The following is a 22274-nucleotide window of genomic DNA, read 5'->3' as shown; positions in this document are numbered from 1 at the left end:
TTACTGATGTGTTTTCTAGTAACTCCTTCTGTTGTTCCCTCCAGCATTGAGACTGCTGAAAGCTCTATTTTACTTTTTTTTTTAATTAAAATTTTTTTAATGTTTATTTATTTTTGAGGAGGGGAAAGCAAATGTGAGTGGGAGAGGGCAAAGAGAGAGAGAGAGAGAGAGAGAGAGAGAGAGAGGGAGAGGGAGAGACGGAGACACAGAATCCGAAGCAGGCTCCAGGCTCCGAGCTGTCAGCACAGTGCCCAACGTGAAGCTTGAACTCAGGGACTGTGAGATCATGACCTGAGCTGAAGTCAGACGCTCAACTGACTGAGCCACCCAGGCGCCCCTCTGTTTCACTTTCAAAATAGAAATCTTTTTGAGAAATTTTGCTTGGTTTCTCCATCTCTTGGCCACTGTTTGCAAATTGGCAAATGCCTTTAGGGGCAAAGCTGCTCTGAATTCAAGCTTGGTTTTGTTTCTTCTCTCAGAGTGCTTGCTTTGTCTTTAAAGCTCTGCCTGTCTTGATAACCCTGAACTCCAGTTTTGGTCTGCTAGCCTCCTGAGATGACAGAAAGCTCTACTTTATTTCCTACCCTCTTAACTGCTCTGCTGCTTCTCCTTTCTGCCCTGGCCAGTTATGAATCTGCAGTGGTTTCCTTGAGGGGAAAAAGTAGCACAGAATAGTGGGGTTCATTTTAATTTTTTAACTCTGAGGTCTTATTCTTTCAAGCCCTGGCTGCTTGGCTGTGCTCTGAGGCTTTGAAACGGACTAGTTTAGTCCATTTTCTTTTCTAGACTAGTTATTCTAGGCAGAAGAGTTGGGTTGATACAGCCTTCTTTTGAAAAATAAGGCAAGCCTCTTAAGTCACTCTGAACCTATTTTCTCATCTATAAATTGGGAATAATACCACTTCTTTCAGAGGGCTGATGATGATGATAATAATAATAATAATAATAATAATAATAATAATAATAATAAAGTGCCTGGGAGATAGTAGCATTGAATAAAAATGTGAGCTAATCTTATATTAATTTCAGTAATAATGAATACTAAGTATCTCTGAACTTATAAGACAGGACTTAGCAAAATGTTTTCTATAAAGGACCAGAGAGTAAATATTTTAGCATTTGCAGGTGAAATAAAGCCACCAAGTCTGCCTACCTCCCCCTCCTCCTCTTCAATAACCCTTTAGAATGCATAATCTATTCTTAGCTCTCTGGGCAAAAACAAGAGTTTGCCCATATATAAGCCAATGGGAAATAGGAATTTAAGTTCAGCTTTAAAAATTTGTCACTCTTGGGGTGCCTGGGTGGCTCAGTTGGTTGAGCGACCGACTTCAGCTCAGGTCATGATCTCACAGTTTGTGAGTTCCGAGCCAGGCGTCGGGCTCTGTGCTGACAGCTCAGAGCCTGGAGCCTGCTTCGGATTCTGTGTCTCCCTCTCTCTCTGCCCCTCCCCTGCTCATGCCCTGTCTGTCTGTCTGTCTGTCTCTCTCTCAATAATAAATAAATGTTAAAAAAAAAATTGTCACTCTTGCTTACTATATTCTTCTTACCCAGAAAAAAGTTCAAGTCCTTATCATGGACTTAAATGACCTTATACAACATGATCCCTTATTTTACTGCCTTTTACTTCTCTGCCCTCATGTTGTACTAATTTCTCCTTTATTCACTCTGCACCAGTTACTCTGGCCTTCTTGTTATTCTTCAAAGAAGCTAGGCAGCCTGTGCTTTCGGGTCTTCACACTTGCTGGTCTCCTGGCCTAGGATGCTGTTTTCCCATATTTCTGTCAGTTGTTAACTGTCTTTTCATCCTCTCTAACATTCCAGGGCCCTCTGTTACTTCCTTTTCTCTTTCCCCACTTTGTTCTTCCTCTTTAACCTGCTCAAAATCCATGATTCTCTGCTGCTCAGATCTGTGAGCCTGGAATCTGGTGTTCTCAAAAATTTGGTCCCCACATGCCTCCAACCTTATGTTCTAGTGCTCTTAAAAAAAAAAAAAAAAAAAATGAAGCCTGTACTTAAATTTCATGTTCCTTGTACTTTGCCATTTTACCACTTTTGTACCTTTGTGCTCTTTCTTGAAGAATGAACTCCCCCAAATACATTTTTAGTTTTGTCGTAAAATATTTTCCCCTAATCTTTATAAATAAAATCCTACCAAATTAACATCTCAGCTCAAATGCTACCCCTTCCATAAAGTTTCTGTTAACCATTCAGATTAAAATTTTATGTATCTTCTTTGAACTCTGATGCCACTCTATTTGTATTTTTATCTCCTCACTTTTCCATATTAATAGTAATATTTATTGTACTTTACCTGTGTGTACTGCACATCACTCTATGTGCTCTGTGTGTATCTTCAGGGTTAATTCTCCCCTCTCCTCTCCACTGAGTATAACTATAAACTCCAGAAATATATTTTTTTAACGTTTATTTTTTGAGACAGAGAGAGACAGAGCATGAACAGGGGAGGAGCAGAGAGAGAGGGAGACACAGAATCCGAAGCAGGCTCCAGGCTCTGAGCTGTCAGCACAGAGCCCGATGCGGGGCTCGAACTCACGGACCGCGAGATCATGACCTGAGCCGAAGTTGGCTGCTCAACCGACTGAGCCACCCAGGCGCCCCTATAAACTCCAGAAATAACAATGGGCAACCAAAGGAGAACTCTGAAAAATGGAAAGAGGAGGGTAGACTAGTTAGGGACCCTACTAATGGAGGAAAACAATAGTGATCGAGTTTCCTAAAACCCCTGCCTAACAGCAAAAGGTGACGCAGGTCCTGACTCCCCAGCCCAGCAACAGAATGTGATGCAGGTAGGCTCGTTCCTTCCCTAAGATTAAATGAGAGCCCTCGAACTATACCAAGTGAGTCTGGTTGCTCTAGCAAGGGAAAAGTGACCAAGAACTCCACTGACAGTAAGAGGTCCAGGGAAGTACTCTCATTCCCTACTGGGCATGAGATTCTCCTTACCCAGTGAGAGACTGAGTGGCCAGGGGGTCTGACAAAAGGGGTACTGTCACAGCATGTGCCTAGCCCAGAAAGTGCTCTTTGTTTCTGTGGCCTAGAGACTCTCCTCCCCCACCTGGAGGTACCAGGTGGCTCAGTCTGAGGAAATTCCTCCTTCCCTCCTCCCATATCCTCACCAACAGAGGTACCAGCAGGGTCCCGTGGAAACCCATGTGGCACCGGAAAAAAAGTCATGCAGTGTGAAATAGTACTATGAGTGCCCTGAAAACTAATTGTCATTAGAACCACAGCCTGAAGAAGTAGACCAGGACCTGTGTGCTTTATCGAAGCAAAGAGCCTGCCTTTTAATACAAAAGATTTAAATAGGACTCAGTCTTCTAGGATAATAGCCAAAATGTTGATGATAAAATAAAAAAATCACTTGTTATACCAAGAACCAGGAAAATCACAACTTGAGTGAGAAAAGACAATCCTTCACACCAAATTGCATCAGATTTGGAGTTATCTGGGAAGAAATTTTAAAGCAGCCATCATACAAATGTTCTAACAAGCAATTACAAATACAAAATAGAAAATCTCAACAACAACAACAAAAGTACAGACACACCTCCTTTTATTGTGTTTTACTTTATTGCACCTCGCAGATACTGTGTTTTTTACAAACTGAAGGTTTTTAGCAATCCTGCATCGGCAAGTTTATTTTTGCCATTTTAACAACAGCATTTGTTCACTTCATGTTTTTCGAACACATTTTGGTAATTGTGAAAATATTTCAAACTTTTTCATTATTATACCTTTTATGGTAATCTGTGATCAGTGATCTTTGGTGTTACTATTGTAATTGTTCTGGGGTGCCATGAATCATGCTCATGCAAGGTGGTGAGCTTAATTGGTAAATGTGTGTGTCATGACTGCTCCACCGACTGTCCATTCCCCCATCTCTCTCCTCCTGGGCCTCCTTATTCCCTGAGATGCAACAATACTGAAATTAGGTCAGTTAATAACCATGCAGTGCCCTCTAAGTGTTCAAGTGAAAGTGCCACACATCTCTCACTTTAAGTCAAAAGCTAGAAGTGATTAAGTTTAGCGAGGAAAGCATATCGAAAGCTGAGATGGGCCAAAAGCTAGGCCTCTTGCATCATCCATTCAAGCTGTGAATGCAAAGGAAAAGTTCTTGAAGGAAATTCAAAGTGCTACTTCAGTGAATACGTGAATGATAAGAAAGTGAAACAGCCTTACTGCTGTGATACGGAGGAAGTTTTCGTGGTATGGATAGAAGATCAAACCAGCCGCAATAGTCCCTTCAGCCAAAGCCTAATCCAGAGCAGGGCCCTAACTCTCCTTAATTCTGTGAAGGCTGAGAGAGGTGAGGAAGCTGTGGAAGAAAAGTCTGAAAGTAGTAGAGGTTGGTTCCTGAGGTTTAAGGAAGGAAGCCATCTCTATAACATAAAAGTTCAAGGGAGTGCTGATGTAGAAGCTTCAGCTGGTTTTCCAGAAGATCTAGCTAAGATAATTATTGAAGGTGCTTACAGTAAACAACAGATTTTCAATGTAGGTGAAACAGTCTTCTTTTGGAAGAAGATGACACCTAGGATTTCCACAGCCAGAGAGGAGAAGTCAGTGCCTAGCTTCAAAGCTTCAAAGGACAAGTCCTTTGAAGGACTCTTTCATTAGGACTAATGCAGATGGTGACTTGATGTTGAAGCCAGTGGTCATTTACTATTCTGAAAATCTTAGGGTCCTTAAAAATTAGGTTAAACCGACACTGCTGTGTAAATGGAACAGCAAAGCACATATATGTACAGCATGGTTTATCGAACATCGTAAGCCCAGTTTTGAGACAGATTGCTCAGGAAAAAAAAAAAAGATTCAGAGATTACTGCTCATTGACAATGCACCTGATCACCCAAGAGCTCTGATGGAGATGTGCGACAAGATTGATGTTTTCTTGTCTGCTAACACAACATCCATTCTGTAGCCTATGGAGCAAGGAGTACTTTTGACTTTTCAAGTCTCATTATTTAAGAACTACATTTTGTAAGGCTACAGCTGCCATAGATAGTGATTTTTCTGTTGGATTTGGGCAAAGAAAATTGAAAACCTTCTGGAAAGGATTCACCATTCTCGATGCCCTTAAGAGCATTTATGACTCATAGGAAGAGGTCAAAATACCAACATTAACCAGAATTTGGAAGAAGTTGATTCCAACCCACATAGATGACTCTGAGGGATTCAAGATTTCAGTGGAGGGAGCCTGGGTGGTTCAGTCTGTTAAGCGTCCAACTTCGGCTCAGGTCATGATCTCCTGGTTCATGAGTTTGAGTTCTGCATCAGGCTGTCTGCTGATGGCTCAAAGCCTGGGGCCTGCTTCAGATTCTGCATCTCCCTCTCTCTCTGCCCCTACCCTGCTTGTGCTCTGTCTCTCTCTCAAAAATAAATATCTTTTAAAAATTAAAAAAAGACTTCAGTGGAGAAAGTAACTACACGTGGTAGAAATAGCAAGAGAAATAAAATTAGAAGTGGAGCCTGAAGATGTGACTCAATTGCTGTGATCTCATGATAAAACTTCAACAGATGAGGAGTTGCTTCCTAGGACTGAGCAAAGAAAGTGGTTCCTTGAGGTGGAATCTACTCCTGGTGAGGATATTGTGAAGACTGTTGAAATGACAATAAAGGATTTAGAACATTACATAAACTTGATAAAGCAACAGTAGATTTTGAGAGGGTTGACTCCAAGTTTGAAAGGAGTTCTGTGGGTAAAATGCTATCACACAGGGGTGCCTGGGTGGCTCAATTGGTTAAGTGTCCAATTCTTGATTTCTGCTCAGGTCATGATTTCACGGTTTGTGAGTCTGAGCCCCCACATCAGGCTCTGTGCTGAAAGCATGGAACCTGCTTATTTCTCTCTCCCTCTCTCTCTCTCTCTCCCCCCCAAAATAAATAAACATTAAAAATTTTTTAAAATGCTGTCACACAGCATCACATGCTACAGAGAAATCATTTGTGAAAAGAAGAGTCAGTTGAATGCAGCAAACTTCATTTATTTTAAGAAATTGCCACAACCACCCCAACCTTTAGCAGCTACCACCCTGATCAATCTGCAGCCATCAATATCAAAGTCAAGACCCCCACCAGCAAAAAGATTGTGACTTGATGAAAACTCAGATAATGGTTAGCATTTTTTAGCAATAAAGTATGTTTAAGTATTTTTAAAGTTTATTTATTTAGAGAAAGAGCACGAGTGGGGAATGGACAGAGAGAGAGGGAGAGAGACAATCTCAAGCAGGCTCTGTCCTGTCATCACAGAGCCCAATGTGGGGCTCGAACTCATGACTTGGGAAATCATGACCTGAGCTGAAATCAAGAGTCAGACGCTTAACCAGCTGGGTCACCCAAGTGCTTCTAGCAATAAAGTTTTTTAAGGTATGTACATTTTCTTAGACGTAATACCTTTGCACACACAATAGACTACAGTACATTGTAAACATTTATATGCACTAGGAAACGGGAAAATTCATTTGACTCACTTTATTATGATATTAGCTCTGTTGCAGTCTGGAGCCAAACCTGCAGCATCTCCAAGGTAGGCCTGTAGAAGTTATAAAAAAGAAAGAAATGGAAATTATGGAACTGAAAAAACTATTAATGGAAATTTAAAACTTGCTGAATAGGCTCAGTAACCGAGTGGAGATGGCGGAGGAGAGAATCTGTGAACTGGAGGATAGAACAATAGAATTTATCCAGTTTGAACAACATAGAGAAAATAGATGGACACAAAATGAATAGAGCCTTCGTGACCTAAGGGATAATAAAAGATCCGAAATTCACGTCTGAGTGTGAGGAGGGAGGGAGGAAGAAGGGGAGAGAGGGAGAGAGAAAGAGAGAAACAGAAGGGAGGGAGGGAGGGAGAGAATTTAAGATTATTTGAAAAAAATAATGGCTGAAAACTTCCCCAAATTTTGCAAAAAAACGTAATCGTACAAGTTGGAGGAGCTGAGTGACTCCCAAATGTGAACTGCCCCCCCACCCCTGTAATTTTATTGCAAGCCGTGTCATAATGAAATGTTTGAAAACTAAAGACAAAGGAACTTGAAAGCAACTGGAGAGAAATGACGCATGATCTGTACCAGGAACATCCAACTCCGATATCATCAGATTTCTCATTTGGGTGTGGGAAAATAGATGCCGTTATATACAATTTGTGGAAGTATAGATTTAACCAACATATGTGAGGGCAGTTTTATGGTAATGACCAAATTTTAACATGTTCATTTACTTTGGTTCAGCAATTCAAATTTATGGGAAGCTATTTGTCAAAAGTATGTTTAATTATCTGTTTTGACATGTATAGGGAAATATTTATTTATAAATACTAGAAATAGCTGGACTGTACCCTAATAATAGAAATGTTTTCAAATAAAAACGAAGACAAAATATACTTCACAAGGAAAAAAAATTCCACAAAGAGCAAAGATCTTACTTAATTATTGTTCTAACTTTCATAACATTTCTTAGTTCCAAAATGTATTGAGGATGCCTAATAAACCATTTCTTGGTGAACTCATTAAATGCATTCAATAATTATGAATTGCAGACATACTCAAATGTAAGTTCAAGATATAACAAGAACACCAAAAGTAACATTAATTCACTATTCTATCAGTGCACTCATTTCTATGGGTAATTGAGTTGAACACCATATATATGTATTCTCAAAAAGTAAAAATCATACCATATGTATACATCAATGAAATATTTATTCTAAATTTAAAAAATATCATCCCTATCTATTTTTTAAGGCCAAGTCTGATGTTACCTCCTCCATGAAGTTTTTGATAACCATTTAGTTCAAAATCATCACTATCTTCTTTGAACCCTGACACTGTTTTTCCTGTATTTTTGTCTTCTTATTTTCTGTAACATTAGTGGTTATACTGTTACTTATTGCACTTTATTTATTTATTCTTTAGGGGGAGAATAAGAAAAGTCTAATATTTATTGGGAGACCAGCACTTACTGAATAGCTTACATGTAACAGTTGCATTACAAATTAGTTCTTAATTCATAATGTCACCCAATAAAGAATAAGATAATCTTAAAATACAAAATCCAAAAATGAAAAACCTATCAACTTGCCTCAAGGATAAGAGTCTAACTGTATACAGTACAAAGCCCTTGCTCCATTATTTATACTGTGGTTTTTTGTTGTTTTTAATTTTATTTTTTATTTTTTAAAATTTACATCCAAATTAGTTAGCATATAGTGCAACAATGATTTCAGGAGTAGATTCCTTAGTGCCCCTTCCCATTAGCCCATCCCCTCTCCCGCAACCCCTCCAGTAACCCTCAGTTTGTTCTCCATATTTATGAGTCTCTTCCGTTTTGTCCCCCTCCCTGTTTTTATATTATTTTTATTTCCCTTCCCTTATGTTCTTCTGTTTTGTCTCTTAAAGTCCTCACATGAGTGAATTCATATGATTTTTGTCTTCTTCTGACTAATTTCACTTAGCATAATACCCTCCACTTCCATCCACGTAGTTGCAAATGGCAGGATTTCATTCTTTTTGATTGCCAAGTACTACTCCATTGTATATGTATACCACATCTTCTTTATCCATTCATCCATCGGTGGACATTTTGGCTCTTTCTGTACTTTGACTATTGTTGATAGCGCTGCTATAAACATGGGGTGCATGTGTCCCTTCGAAACAGCACACCTGTATCCCTTGGATAAATGCCTAGTAGTGCAATTGCTGGGTCATAGGGCAGTTCTATTTTTAATTTTTTGAGGAACCTCCATACTGTTTTCAGAGTGGCTGCACCAGCTTGCATTCCCATATTGTACTTTAAATATATGCCCTGTACTCTGCCTTATGTGCTTTGCATATATTATCAGTCTTAATTCTCACGTTCGCCTTAGGTAGATGTTACTATCTCCATTTTATGGTAAAGAAACTAAAAAATTCACATGTTGAATAACTTGCCTAAAATCATACAAGTAGGATTAAAGTGTAGATTTCAAACTCCAGTGTCTTTGCAACAAGGCCTAGTCACTATGCTGGACTGTCTCCTGAGGGAGTAAGGTAAGCGGAAGAACTGCTATATATCGTATGTGTATATTGACTTAAAACAGAGTTTTTCTTAAACGTTAAGGTTTTTTGTAACAAATATATAATTTTCCCTTTTTTTTTTCTTTTCTAGAATTCTGGAGGTGGAAGTGGAGTTGATCTTTCAGTGCTAAATGAGGCTCGCAATATGGTGTCAGACCTTCTGATTGATCCAACCCTTCCCCCACAAGTCATTTCTTCCCTGCGGAGTATCAGTTCCTTGATGGGTGCTTTCTCAGGTTCCTGTAGGCCAAGGATTAATCCCCTCACACCATTTCCTGGATTTTACCCCTGCTCGGAAGTAGAGGACCCAGCTGAGAAAGGAGATCGAAAACTTCACAAGGTCAAGATACAGTAATCAGCCAGCCCTATACTTACCACATTTAATGATGTTTTCAAATTAAAACTGCTCCTTTGTAGCATAGATAAAACACAATTTCTTTTTCAAGGATCAGCTTTTTTATACAGTATATTGAGCTGTTTGGGACTTTAGAGGTAGTTATAAATCTCAAATATTTCTAAATGAATATTCAGCTTTTATTCTAAATTATTCTAATCAGCAGTTATGACTTTTTTGGTTACAACTATTTATCATTGTCATTATTGTTTCTTAAAAAGCAGAAAAAAACCCCACACAAATTTAATTTCAGGCTCATATAACAAACTAGTAGTCAAATCATGTCATTAATTTATTGTATTATTTAGGATCCCGAAATTGTTCTTGTTGAACCCGAAAGAATTGATCATTATAATATTCATTTCTATGAATTACATAACATTATTTTAAATTGACTTTCACATTTTTTTGGGTCTGTTTTTTCCCCCCTTTACCCACTAGAGATTGCTATAACCCAATAGACATTGATTTTTCCATCATTAGATATTGGATGAATTTTTCTTTAAATATCAATGCTTCAAAATATGATTTTCTTTAGGAAATAATAAGTACTATTCTAAGGTATACATTATGCTTGTTTAGAATGCTTTCAATGTCTTTGTTGATAGCTAACATCATAAACTTTAGAAATAAAAACATTTTAGAGATTGTTCTAGATTAACTACTTTATTCTACAGGTACACTAATGAAGAGAAGATAAAATTCAAAGCAGTTAAATTTTCATTGTAATAGTGTTTAAGGAGCTTAGAAAAAGTTAAATATGGTTTTGGAAGGATTTTGATAATTAATTTCACTGTGTTCCCAGCATTAGGGTGTAGAAATGTTGAAAAATTAAGCAAGCCCAATTAGGGCAAAAGTTTGATAATTACTGATTGCAAATCCAGATCAGAGGTGGCTATGTGATGCTTTTATTTTGTTTTGCTTATGTGATGCTTTTATTTTTAAAAAATACCTGCCTTCGTCAGAATCCAATTAACAATGGTACATAGTTACATGACATTCTTTTTAGCACTCTACTTATGAGGAACAGGTTAATCATAAGCATCAAAAAGTGATAATAATAAATTCAATAAAATATGTTATTCTATAGTTTTCACTTGATATGTTGCTATTCCTTTATATTTTCCATTGACATTTGATGTTTAGAATAGTAACTTTTTTCTTTTTTTATTGAAGTATAGTTAACAGAGAGCAATTTTTAAAAATAGTGATTCCTAAAAATCTTAATCAGAAAAATCTTATTGATATCAATATTACGTTTGTTACTGTGCTTACTGCGTGAAAAAAAAAGTGTACTAGTACATTTTAGAAACATTTGAAACAATAATATTAATTAAACAGGATGCCTAAATGCCTCATTTCCTGAACATTTTAGTTAATCAGGCTTATTTTTGGTACTGGAATCTACTGATAGGAGTAAGTCCTGTAAGAACCAGGAAGTAAACCATATTTCTTTGTGTTCTTTAAACTTCTTACTTGAATTTCATATCTAATTGGTCTCTGCTTTTGAAAAAGAATAGAAAAACCTGATACTCCAGAAAAGAACAACAGCATTTATAAAAAAGTAATTAGTAAGGAAAAAGGAATTATAAAAGATAATTTAATATAAATGTCTTATATATGTGTGTTAAGAACTAAGAAAGACTATGTGGACCTAAGTTATAGCCAGAAAGGATTGTTACACAAAGAACTTTTTCACCAAGAGTCTAAGTAACTATGAACCTTTACAAAATCAACATCCTTGGGAAAACTTAAATATAAGAGATATTTAGCTCTCTGAGATGGTTTCAGTATCTGCTGATGGGGGAAATTCAGAAGAAGCAAAACCTGTTTTATGTAAATCCCAATAAAACACCTATTTACAGTGGTAAAAAATAGAATACTTTGGCTAATTGAACATTTAGATCAATTTAGAATATTTTCAAAAATTAAGGTAAACTATTAATGCTAATGGTGTTCTGAATTTAATTGCTAATTGAAAAGGTAGTTCTGAATCTTTCAGTTTCTCTAGGTTAACCCTATATACTTCAGCATTGTATTGAAAATATAAAGGGTTTAGGATCTAGGGCTTATGGTGCCTGATCCTAAGCTTGTCCTCTGAAATTGTTTTTCAGGGTAAATCTTTCATACCTCCTTTTTAAATTGTCAAGTATTTATTTCTCATGAAACTAGGAGTAAAATGTACAAAAGAACAAAGATCTAGTAAAATTGTAGGGAGTTCAGAAACCATTGTTTAATGGGAGGAACACTAAATAGAACAATAGTATAGAATGTAAAATTTGGAGTAAATCTGACATATCTTCAAGATAAAATGTCCTGTGTCTCCTGTACATACTAAAAATGTACTTTGTATTGGTATTTTTACATGTCATCTTTACAAATACATACACAGCATATCTAAGGGTGACAGTTTTAACCATCGTTAAATTATTCCACAGGGACTACACAGTAGGAATAGCTTACCAACTCCCCAGCTGAGGAGGAGCCCCGGAACTTCCGGTCTGCCACCTATTGAACAATCGTCGTCCCGGTGGGAACGCAGTAATGGCAAAAGGCCACACCAAGAGTTTGGCATTTCAAGGTACAATCCCCAGTCTTTTAAAGAGATTTGAGTCAAATACATCCACTTTGTTTCTGTTGAATGAAGTTTGAAATAACTAAAGCAGAAAGGAACAGTTGAAGTATTTTAGATGTGGGACAGCATGGGTAGTAATAAGGCATAATAGCGAAACTGATTCTTAAAAAGAAGCTAATGTGTCTTCTCTGAAAAGTTAAGTACGCTGGGTACAAGGCATGCTGGGGCCTTAAGAACATGAATCAGGGAGGCAGTTTAAGGAAACTAGGGTCAGTTTAGGACCAGAAGTGGGAAAGGTTTTAAATCGGTATCTGTGACCGTTGTAGGGGCAATCACACAGGTCCAGTGCATGGTATCCAAAGGAAGGTCAACAGAGCTACTGACTTGTTAACGGAAGAGCACATTTCCAGGGCTCATCTCTGATGTTAGATACAAGGTAGCAAAACTCTTGTTCCTGCTGGAGGACTAAGACTACTAATATATTCTGTACTCACTTGAGGATTTACTTGGAACTAAACGGTGCTAATCCTACACATGAAGGGCATCAGTAACCGTAGCTCAAGGAAGGTGGGAAAATGCAGGAGCTGAAATTTTCTGAATGTAAACATACCCATCTACCCTCATAACAAAGGAGTCAATACTTTGTCTTTTAAAAGCCAGGAGACATAGTGATCTCATGTGTGAGTTATGAAGTTCTATGTAGTCAGTGATCTAACTGTGTTAACAAAATTGGAATTAGGGGCGCCTGGGTGGCTCAGTCAGTTACGTGGCCGACTTTGGCTCAGGTCATGATCTCACGGGAGCTCAGGTCATGATCTTACGGGATCTCACGGTTCGTGAGTTCGAGCCCCGCATTGGGCTCTGTGCTGACAGCTCAGAACCTGGAGGTGTTTTGATTCTGTGTCTCCTTCTCTCTCTGCCGCTCTGTCTCTGTCTCTGTCTCTCTCTCTCAAAAATAAATAAACATTAAAAAAAAATTAAAAAAAACAAAATTGGAATTAGTGTAAAGTTTCTGCTAAACCACTGTTAGTATTGAGCACTTTGTTTAGCTTGAGCTGTAGAGTTACACATTTGAAACAGTAGATGGCAGGATTGGATCATACCGATTTATCAGCTAAAAGTGGTGTTAACGTTTATATAGGAAATGTGATCAGATAATTGTAATTTTCCAGATTCTTGCAGGATTTATTAATTTGCATTTTCTATAATGTATTCAAGTAAATGAGCTCCCTTTTTTATAAAGGAAAAATTGAATGAAATGATATATGAAACAGGAATGGGTTGAATTACAGAGTATGGTAAAGGAAAATGAGCTTTGGTTCAACACTTGCCCAGAACCTAAACATAATGGTCTTATTTTTGTTGTTGTTGTTGTCGTTGTTGTTTTTTAATGGAAGCAGGATATGGGGAAGTCAGTGATATTGGGAACTGAAAATACAACATATTTCTTAACCACAGGGAACATCATCTTCAGAATATTGTTTGGCTTAAAACAGAATGATGAAAATGATTGCTTTTTAATCCTTCAAAATCACACTGATGTAATAGCAGTACATTTGCAATTAAATGTGATACAGTGAGTTAAGGTCACTTTTATCCTGCTGACTTAAGATGATTGATATTAAAATAGAAACATGGTCCAAAGAAAATTAACTCTGAGAAATGTTCATAAAAGAGGTAAATGTACGCAGATTCAATGTAATTACTTAACTCTCATTAAAACAAAGCCATGTGCCTCATGAAAGATTTAGAAACTTGGAGAATAAAGTAATTGGTGGTAATATGTATGGCAATCATATTAGATAGCATAGCTATCAATCTTTCATGTATGGTAATTTTTTGTTCAGGAACCTTTAGGCTTTAGTAGCTCAAACCGAATAGACATGTGAATCCAGAATCACAAGGCATTCATTTTGACTTTGTTGGAATACTCTAGAACTGAGGTCACATATCCTACAATTTTTTTCTAAATTTAAAGATTTTTTTTAAGTTTATTTATTTATTTTGAGAGAGAGAGCAAGTCGGGAAGGTGCAGAGAGGGAGGGAGAGAATCTTAAGCAGGCTCTGTGCTGTCAGCACAGAGCCCAGTGCAGGGCCCCATCTCACAAACCGTGAGATCATGACCTGAGCCGAAATCAAGAGTCAGACGCTTAACCTACTGAGCCACCCAGGTGCGCCCCACATGTCCTACATTTTTGAATCTTGATTTGAACACAGCTTTGGATTTTGATGCTAGCTTCTCTGACTGTGATTTTTAAATGACTCTGACTATGCTTTCAACATGATTCCAGTATTGAACCTCTCATTCCCTAAAGCTGTGACCAAAACCAAATTTCTCATCTCTCCAGTAACGTTTTCATGTTACTGTTTTTCTGCCCTCATTTACTGACACAATACTGCTACCCTCTCACTTAGTGGTTGCTTTAGAAAATGGATTTTCTAGAAAACTTGGTGTTTGCGTCCTCTTACCTTGTCCTGTAGATGCCTGTTGTCAGGTCTGTCTCTGCGTCTCTTTTCCTTTCTGTTCCCTCTTCTCCTTTATCACTTTATACTGTTAAATGCTTTATACCTCCTTACATGGGCTATTGAATTATCCTCTCTTGTTTTGTAAACATTTATTTATCATTGAGAGACAGACACAGTGTGAGCAGGGGAGGGGTAGAGAGGGAGACACAGAATCCGAAGCAGGCTCCAGGCTCTGAGCTGTCAGCACAGAGCCCGACGCGGGGCTCGAACTCACAAACTGCAGGATCATGACCTGAGCCGAAGTCGGTGGCTTAACCAACTGAGCCCTCCAGGCGCTCCTGAATTTTCCTCTTAATTGACCTTTCCATTTCTAATATCCTCCACTGCCTGTTCCATCTCCTACCCTTCCATGACAATTCTTCCTTAAATGAAACCTTGATTATACAGTTTTTCTGATCATTAAGTTTTTTGACCCTTAACCGATGCCTGTAGAATAGTGCCCAACTTCCTAGCTTGGGATTTGAAACCCTGTTATTCCCTCATGACAAAGCTGCACCCTTACTTGCAAAAATGAAACAATGTGAAAGATAGGAGCAGCCTTGCAAAAAACGTGACCAGAAGAGTGACTTGGAAAGCTCTCTAGGTGAAAACAACAGGCATGTGACTCCTGTTAGACTCTTCCTTGAACTTTCCTGATAATTTCGTTTTTTGTCTAACACATTTGAAAATTGAGTTGAATTACAGTTTGCAGCCCCACCTTGTTTGAGTGCAGAGTAATATAGGATTTAATTTTGCTTTTCTTCATGCTTTGTCTGGAGAAAAAAGTGAAGTGTTATAAACTGTACAGTAGCTGTGATAAACAGAATCCAAGGGAAGAAAACCACCAGGAAGAAGGGCTAGTCATGTTTGAACAGTCACTGCATTACCTGCCCTCAAGACTTCACCTCTTAAAGTTCACCTGTTAAAGGATTTCAGATTTTAATTAAGAGGGCCATTGTTTTACAAAACCAAAATATGTCCGTCTTTCTCTATTTATCTGAAATTCCAGTCAAGCTTAACTATTCGCTATTCTCTCTGTTCCTCCGCTTCTATGCTCCCCACTCCCCCCCCCCCCCCCCACCTCACTCCTGCAGTTGTTCTCTCTACCTTGAACAGGTCCTCTCGGCCTCATGCTTCTACAGCGTTCAAGATTGGGCTCAGATGTGACCTCTTAAGAATAACACCCTGATACCCTCCTCCCTCAGTTTCCAAGGAGAAGCAATCTGTTTCACCTCTGAATCTCCTTAACACCTTTTCTTTGCCTTTCATGGCACTTTCACTTTCAACCATGTGTTAGTCATTACTGCTCTTCTGAGGCCTGCTTGATTACTGCGATGAGTTTGGGATTGCAGTAAAATGGATCTTGAAGATAAACAGCTGCCTAACAAGCATCTTGTAGGAGTAAGGTGTTCGTATTATATTGTGATGGTTGATGGTGACTTCTGCTTAAGTTTCAGACCTAGGATGAAGGTTCGCTGGTCAGGAAGTTCCAGGAAATGTGCGTTAGCTGACGATTGGATTATGCATCTCTGAGTTCCAGTATTAGTAGCTATGGTTAAAAAATGGCTAAACTTGTATCTTTGGACTGACTGCTAGGACCCAGCCCTCTCTGTGGACAAACAGAACACATATTCAGACCTCACAGCTCCCTTCCTTTTTTTAAAAATTTTTTTAAGTTTATTTCTATTTGAGCACGTATGAACAGAGGAGGGGCAGACAGAGAGGGAGAGAGAAGACCCCAAGCAGGCTCCACACTGTCAATGCAGAGCCCAACGTGGGACTCGATCTCACAACTGTGAGATCATGACCTGAGCCAAAATCAAGAGTCAAACGCTTAACAGACTGAGCCACCCAGGTGCCCCACAGCTCACTTTCTTTCAACAGACTTTCCCTGGGGAAAAATAGGCAAGTCATGTCCCAAAACTGCATGGACTATCAACTATAGTTACTCTACACTAAAGAGATTTGCCTTTAACCTAGTCCCCTAGTCATCATTTGTCTCCATAACTTCTCTGTAATTAAATCTAATAACTTGTTAGGAACTATATTTCCTAAATAATGTACTAGGGAACCAGCTTCTCAATTCTGTGTCTCATAATTTATTAGAGATTTATACCAGTGCCTGGACCCTATTTGAAGTACAGAGATTCAAGAGGGCTAATGGTCTCCCCTCACTCAGTTTCTTAAGAGAATAGCTCCAAATGTAGACATCATACAGCCAACAAGTTTATATAGTTGCTGCTTCTCTCTCTCTCTCTCTCTCACACACACACACACACACACACACACACACGCACACACACACACACACATACACACTGATATAAATCTTACCAAGGTAATTGGCATGGGTTATCTAAAAATCAATTCTTGGGGCGCCTGGATGGCTCAGTCGGTTAAGCATCCGACTTCAGCTCAGGTCACGATCTTGCGGTCCGTGAGTTCGAGCCCCGCATCAGGCTCTGGGCTGATGGCTCAGAGACTGGAGCCTGCTTCCAATTCTGTGTCTCCCTCTCTCTCTGCCCCTCCCCCGCTCATGCTCTGTCTCGCTCCGTCCCAAAAATAAATAAAAACGTTAAAAAAAATTAAAAAAAAAAAAATTAAAAAAAAAATAAATAAATAAATAAAAATCAATTCTTAACATATCACTTAACTCTGTGACCATAACTTTTGGCATTCTTTTGTAATGATTCCTAAGTCTGACTTTAATCATCTTCCTACCAACTATTGATAATTTTTGGGACTCCTATCCTTCTTGTCCCCTGTTTTCTTCAGGATTGTTTTATGTAATCTCATTGGAGTGTATATTTATCTGGTTTGAGGCTAGGAATTAATGAGACAATTCTGGAAGTAGGTGAAAACCTGTAATTTGACCTGTACCTCTCAATTCTGAACAGCTACCTGAACGTATGGTATACTTCAATTATTAGAAGGCCCTGGATCAAGGTAGAAAACTATGGAACAGTGCAGTGGGTCTGTTTTTAAAAGGAAAAAGTCCTATCTTTGTTTTGAATATTAACCGGAAAGTAAATTTCAGTAGAGCACACAAATTTTTGGTTGAATATTGCCCTGAGCGGTACTGTTACTGCCCTTTCTCAATCTCCCCAACTCCACGCATAAGCAAAGAGTCCTCAAATACAAAGAATGATTGAGCATTAGCAGGGACATGAGTTTATTAGGTGGTATTATTTGAATATTGTTTCTTTTTGTGACATCATCAACAAATCATCATTACTACTGGCTTGAGAATAAAATATGATAGACTCCAACAGCTGGATGTTAATTTAAAACTCCTTACTTCTAAAACTCTAATTTTACAGATGGAGAAACACACCAAGATAGAATGAGAATTATTTTGTGGAAGGTGTGGGAAGACCTTTTAATTAAAAAAATTTTTTTTAACATATATTTATGTTAAATAAATATGAGCGGGGGAGGGGCAGAGAGAGAGAGAAGGACACACAGAATCCGAAGCAGGCTCCAGGCTCTGAGCTGTGCTGCCAGCCCGCATTGGGCTCAAACTCATGAACCATGAGATCATGACCTGAGCCGAAGTCGGATGCTCAACCGACTGAGCCACCCAGGCGCCCCTGGGAAGACCTTTTAAAAATACAGGTAGAGGGGCGCCTGATGGCTCAGTCAGTTGAGTGTCAGACTCTTGGTTCCAGCTCCGGTCATGATCTCATGGTTCGTGAGTTCAAGCCCCATGCTGGGCTCTGCACTAAGGATGTGGAGCCTTCTTCAGATTCTTTGTCTCCCTCTCTCTCTGCCTCTCCCTGGCTTGCACGTGTGCTCTCTCTTTTTCTCTCAAAATAAACGTTTTTTAAAAATAGGTAGAGAGTAAATGCTTTCTCCATTTAGAGTCAAAGAAATTGGAGATTGAATTTTAGTTCTGCCACTATGAATTTTAGCTGTATGAATTGGGGGACATTACTTAGCCTCTTCAAGCCTCAGTTTCCTTGTCTGTCATATAGGAGACTAGAAAAGATACAGTTATGTAAACGACATAAAACAATGAATGGTACATAATAAATACTCAAAATAGTGCTTTTGTTATAATTTTTGTTAATGTCAACAAGGAAGTTTTAGTGAAATGGCTCTAACTGATTTTACATGCCTTCTGTTTCTATAATACAGATTTTTTTTTTTCTCCCTTGGGGATATAGAAGAAACTAGATTTTAGAAAAAGGCCCAAGGAGAGGCTCAAGGCAGGAGTTAGTAAAAGAAAAAGAGTCCATCCACTCAGAATTGGGGAGCAAAAATGACCTGTTCTCTAAAAAATTGAGACTAGGAACCTAAAGAAAAGAGCATTCATTTATTCCACAAATAACTGTTGAACACGTTTATCAGGCACTGTGCTATCTCCACTGTCAATGCAGAGATATGTCTTTATAGCCCCTAAAAAGAATCACAAATTAATGAGGGAAAAGAATCTGTAAGCAGTGAAATTATAATACATTGTGGATGAATTTGTAATGGAGACATGAACCAAAACCTTTAAGTCACAGAAGAAATAGGCCTTCCTGCAGTAATGGGTAGGGAGGTGCAGGAAAGATGAAGCAGTTGGGGAAGAGCTTATTGAGAACTTAGGCTGTACTAAAAAGTACGAGTGAGAAGGAGAGAATCTAGATCTGCCCTGGAGCCTGTGTCCACGTGCCCTCATCAGGAGTTTACTGTCAAAAGAAAACGGTGAATATTGAAGAAAAAGAAGGTAAAATTTATGGTGTGCTTGCTACCCGCTTGGCACTGGGAAGCTTTCAAATATATTTTATTTTAAACTGCATTTTATACATCGCATGGCTGTACTGTGTGATTGCCAACCTACATTTAATTTCTTTATAAGAGCCCTAAAACCTACAGTAAATATTTCAGTTATAGGAAATGACTGAGTTAGGGGGTAATCGATATCTGTGAAGAGAGGGAACAGAAGAGAGTGAAAACTGTGTATGTTAGCCAGTGATTCTCAGTGAGGTCCCTGGACCCAGCAATGTCAGCATCATCTGTGAACTTATTAGAAATGCAGATTACTGGCCCTACGCCAGACCTACTGAATCAGAAACCCTGGAGGTAGAACTGGCAGTCTGTGTTCTAAGAAGTCCTCCAGATGATATTGATAACCTGCTTTATACCAGGGTTCAGCAAACTACAGCCTGTGGACCTAATGTGGTCCATAGCTGTTTTTGCAAATTAAATTATATTGAAACACAGTTGTATTTATTATTCTCTGTGGCTGCTTTTGTGCTACAATGGCAGAGTTAAGTAGTTGCAGTGGAGACCTTGTGGCCTGTGAAGCTAAAAGTATTTATTTACTACTTGGTCCTTTATAGAAAACATTTGTTGGCTCCTGCTTTAGGCCTTTAAGCAACTAGATAGATGTCTAAATTCTGTATAAGCAGGTATTTCCTAGTTGAACTGAAGACCATGAATAAAAAAAAGAGGAAATTTCCCATGGCTTTAACATTCTTAATTTGTTATCTTTCCCTTTTAGTCAAGGATCCTATCTAAATGGACCTTTAAGTTCAAATCTACTGACAATGACGAAGCAAAGGTCATCTTCCGTATCCCTAACTCACCATATAGGTCTAAGAAGAGCTGGTAAGAAATCATTCTTTATGATTTAAATGTGGGAGGTCTCAAAGTATATGGTACTACAGAATTTTCTCATTATACATTTAGAGCTGGTTTTGAATGCCATTTATATGTTGTAAATTAACATGACTAAGCAATTTGGATTGACCATTAATTGACTGTTGGCTGATTCATTCATAAACACTTTTTAAACAGCCACTATATACCAGATACTTTGTTAGGCACTAGGAATTCAGGGATAAAATATAGAACTACCTAAACTAACCTGAATAGTTGCAGATCCAGATTCACACTGAAAGACTGAGACCTGATCACAGGACTATAGAACACTTGTCCCCTCACACCTCAGCACCATTATTAAAGACCTATTTACAGTAGCTTCTTTTACCAGGTGTGTCCTGGCACTTCTTAAAATTGTAAGGCATACCAAAAGGTAAAAGACACAATTTGGATAGACAGAAATTTATCAGAATCAGATAGGGATGTTGGAATTACCAGATTGGGAATTTAAAACAACTATGATTAGTATGCCAAGGGCTCTAATTGATTAAGTAGACAACATGCAAGAATGGATGGGCAGTGTAAGAGAGAGGTGGAAGTCCTAAAATAATAAAACAAAAATAAATGCTCTTGATAAAAAGCACTGTAACAGAAATGAAGAGTGCCTTTAACAGGCTCATCAGTAGGCTGGATGCAACTGAGGAAAGACTGTCTTAGCTTGAGCATGAGAAATCTTCAAAACTGAAAAACAAAGAGAACGAAGATTGAAAAAGCAGAATCAAATACCCAAGGACTGTGGGGCAAATACAAAAGGAATACCAGAAAGAGAGGAAAGTGAGAAGGAAGTCATACAGAGAAAGACAGATACCGTATGTTTTCACTCTTATGTGGATCCTGAGAAACTTAACAGAAGACTGTGGGGGAGGGGAAGGAAAAAAAAAAGTTAGAGAGGGAGGGAGCCAAACCATAAGAGACTCTTAAAAACTGAGAATAAACTGAGGGTTGGTGGGGGGTGGGAGGGAGAGAGGGGGGTGGGTGATGGGCATTGAGGAGGGCACCTTTTGGGATGAGCACTGGGTATTGTATGGAAACAAATTTGACAATAAATTTCATATCAAAAAAAAATTTTTAATTAAAAAAAAAAGAGAGAAGGAATAGAAGAAATATTTGAAACAATAATGACCAAGAATCGTCTCAAATTAGTATCAGACACCAAACCATAGATCCAGGAAGCTCACAGAACACCAAACAGGATAAATACCAAAAGAACAATACCTAGGCATATTGTTTTCAAATTACAGAAATTTAGAGATAAAAAAAAATCATTAAAGAAGCCAGAAGGGGAAAAAAACATCTTACATATAAAAGAACAAAATAATAATGACATGAAACTTCTCCTCAGAAACCATGTGAGTAGAATGAAACATTTAAAGTATTGTGAGGAAAAAAAACAAAAGAACGCCAACCTAGAATTCTGTACCCTTTGAAATTATCCTCCAAAAGTGAAGGAAAGTAAAGACTTTTTCAGACAAAAGTTGAGGGAACTTGTTGCCAGTAGACCTGATGTACAAGAAATGTTAAAAGAAGTTCTCTAAAGAGAAGAATAGTAGTGTAGGTCAGAAACTCAGATCTACATAAAGAAAAGAAGAGCACTGAAGAAGGTGTAAGTGAAGGTAAAATTAAAAGCTTTTATTTTTCTTTTTATTTGATCTAACAGTAGTTTAGAATAATGATAGCAACAATGTATTCAATTATATGTGCATATATGTATTTTATGTATGTGTATATATGCATATATATAAATGAATGACAGCAATGATACAAGGGACAGAGGAATTGGGGTTATTTTATTATCATAAGGTACTCATAATTATAAGGTATCTGTGAAGTGGTGTAATGTTATTTGGAAGTGAACTTGGGTTAGATGTAAAATGTATATTGCAAACTCTAGGGCAACCATTAAAAAAAGTTGAAAAAGGGGGCGCCTGGGTGGCGCAGTCGGTTAAGCGTCCGACTTCAGCCAGGTCACGATCTCGCAGTCCGTGAGTTCGAGCCCCGCATCAGGCTCTGGGCTGATGGCTCGGAGCCTGGAGCCTGTTTCCGATTCTGTGTCTCCCTCTCTCTCTGCCCCTCCCCCGTT

The 22274-nt window shown here is 38.3% G+C and overlaps 1 protein-coding gene across 1 annotated transcript in view; it reads left to right on the top strand.

Moving 5' to 3' along the window:
* PDE3B (phosphodiesterase 3B) overlaps positions 1–22274 on the top strand; it is a 175208-nt gene that overhangs the window by 106746 nt on the left and 46188 nt on the right. Inside the window, exons 3-5 of the mRNA XM_078433255.2 lie at positions 9163–9411; positions 11904–12046; positions 20034–20140. Of these exons, the coding sequence (XP_078289381.2) occupies positions 9163–9411; positions 11904–12046; positions 20034–20140 (499 nt within the window). The remainder of the gene's footprint in view (positions 1–9162; positions 9412–11903; positions 12047–20033; positions 20141–22274) is intronic.

This window comes from Panthera onca, chromosome D1 (genome assembly GCF_046562875.1).
Source record: "Panthera onca isolate mPanOnc1 chromosome D1, mPanOnc1 haplotype 2, whole genome shotgun sequence".
NCBI lineage: Eukaryota > Metazoa > Chordata > Mammalia > Carnivora > Felidae > Panthera > Panthera onca.
This window is presented reverse-complemented; position numbering and strand designations above follow the sequence as displayed.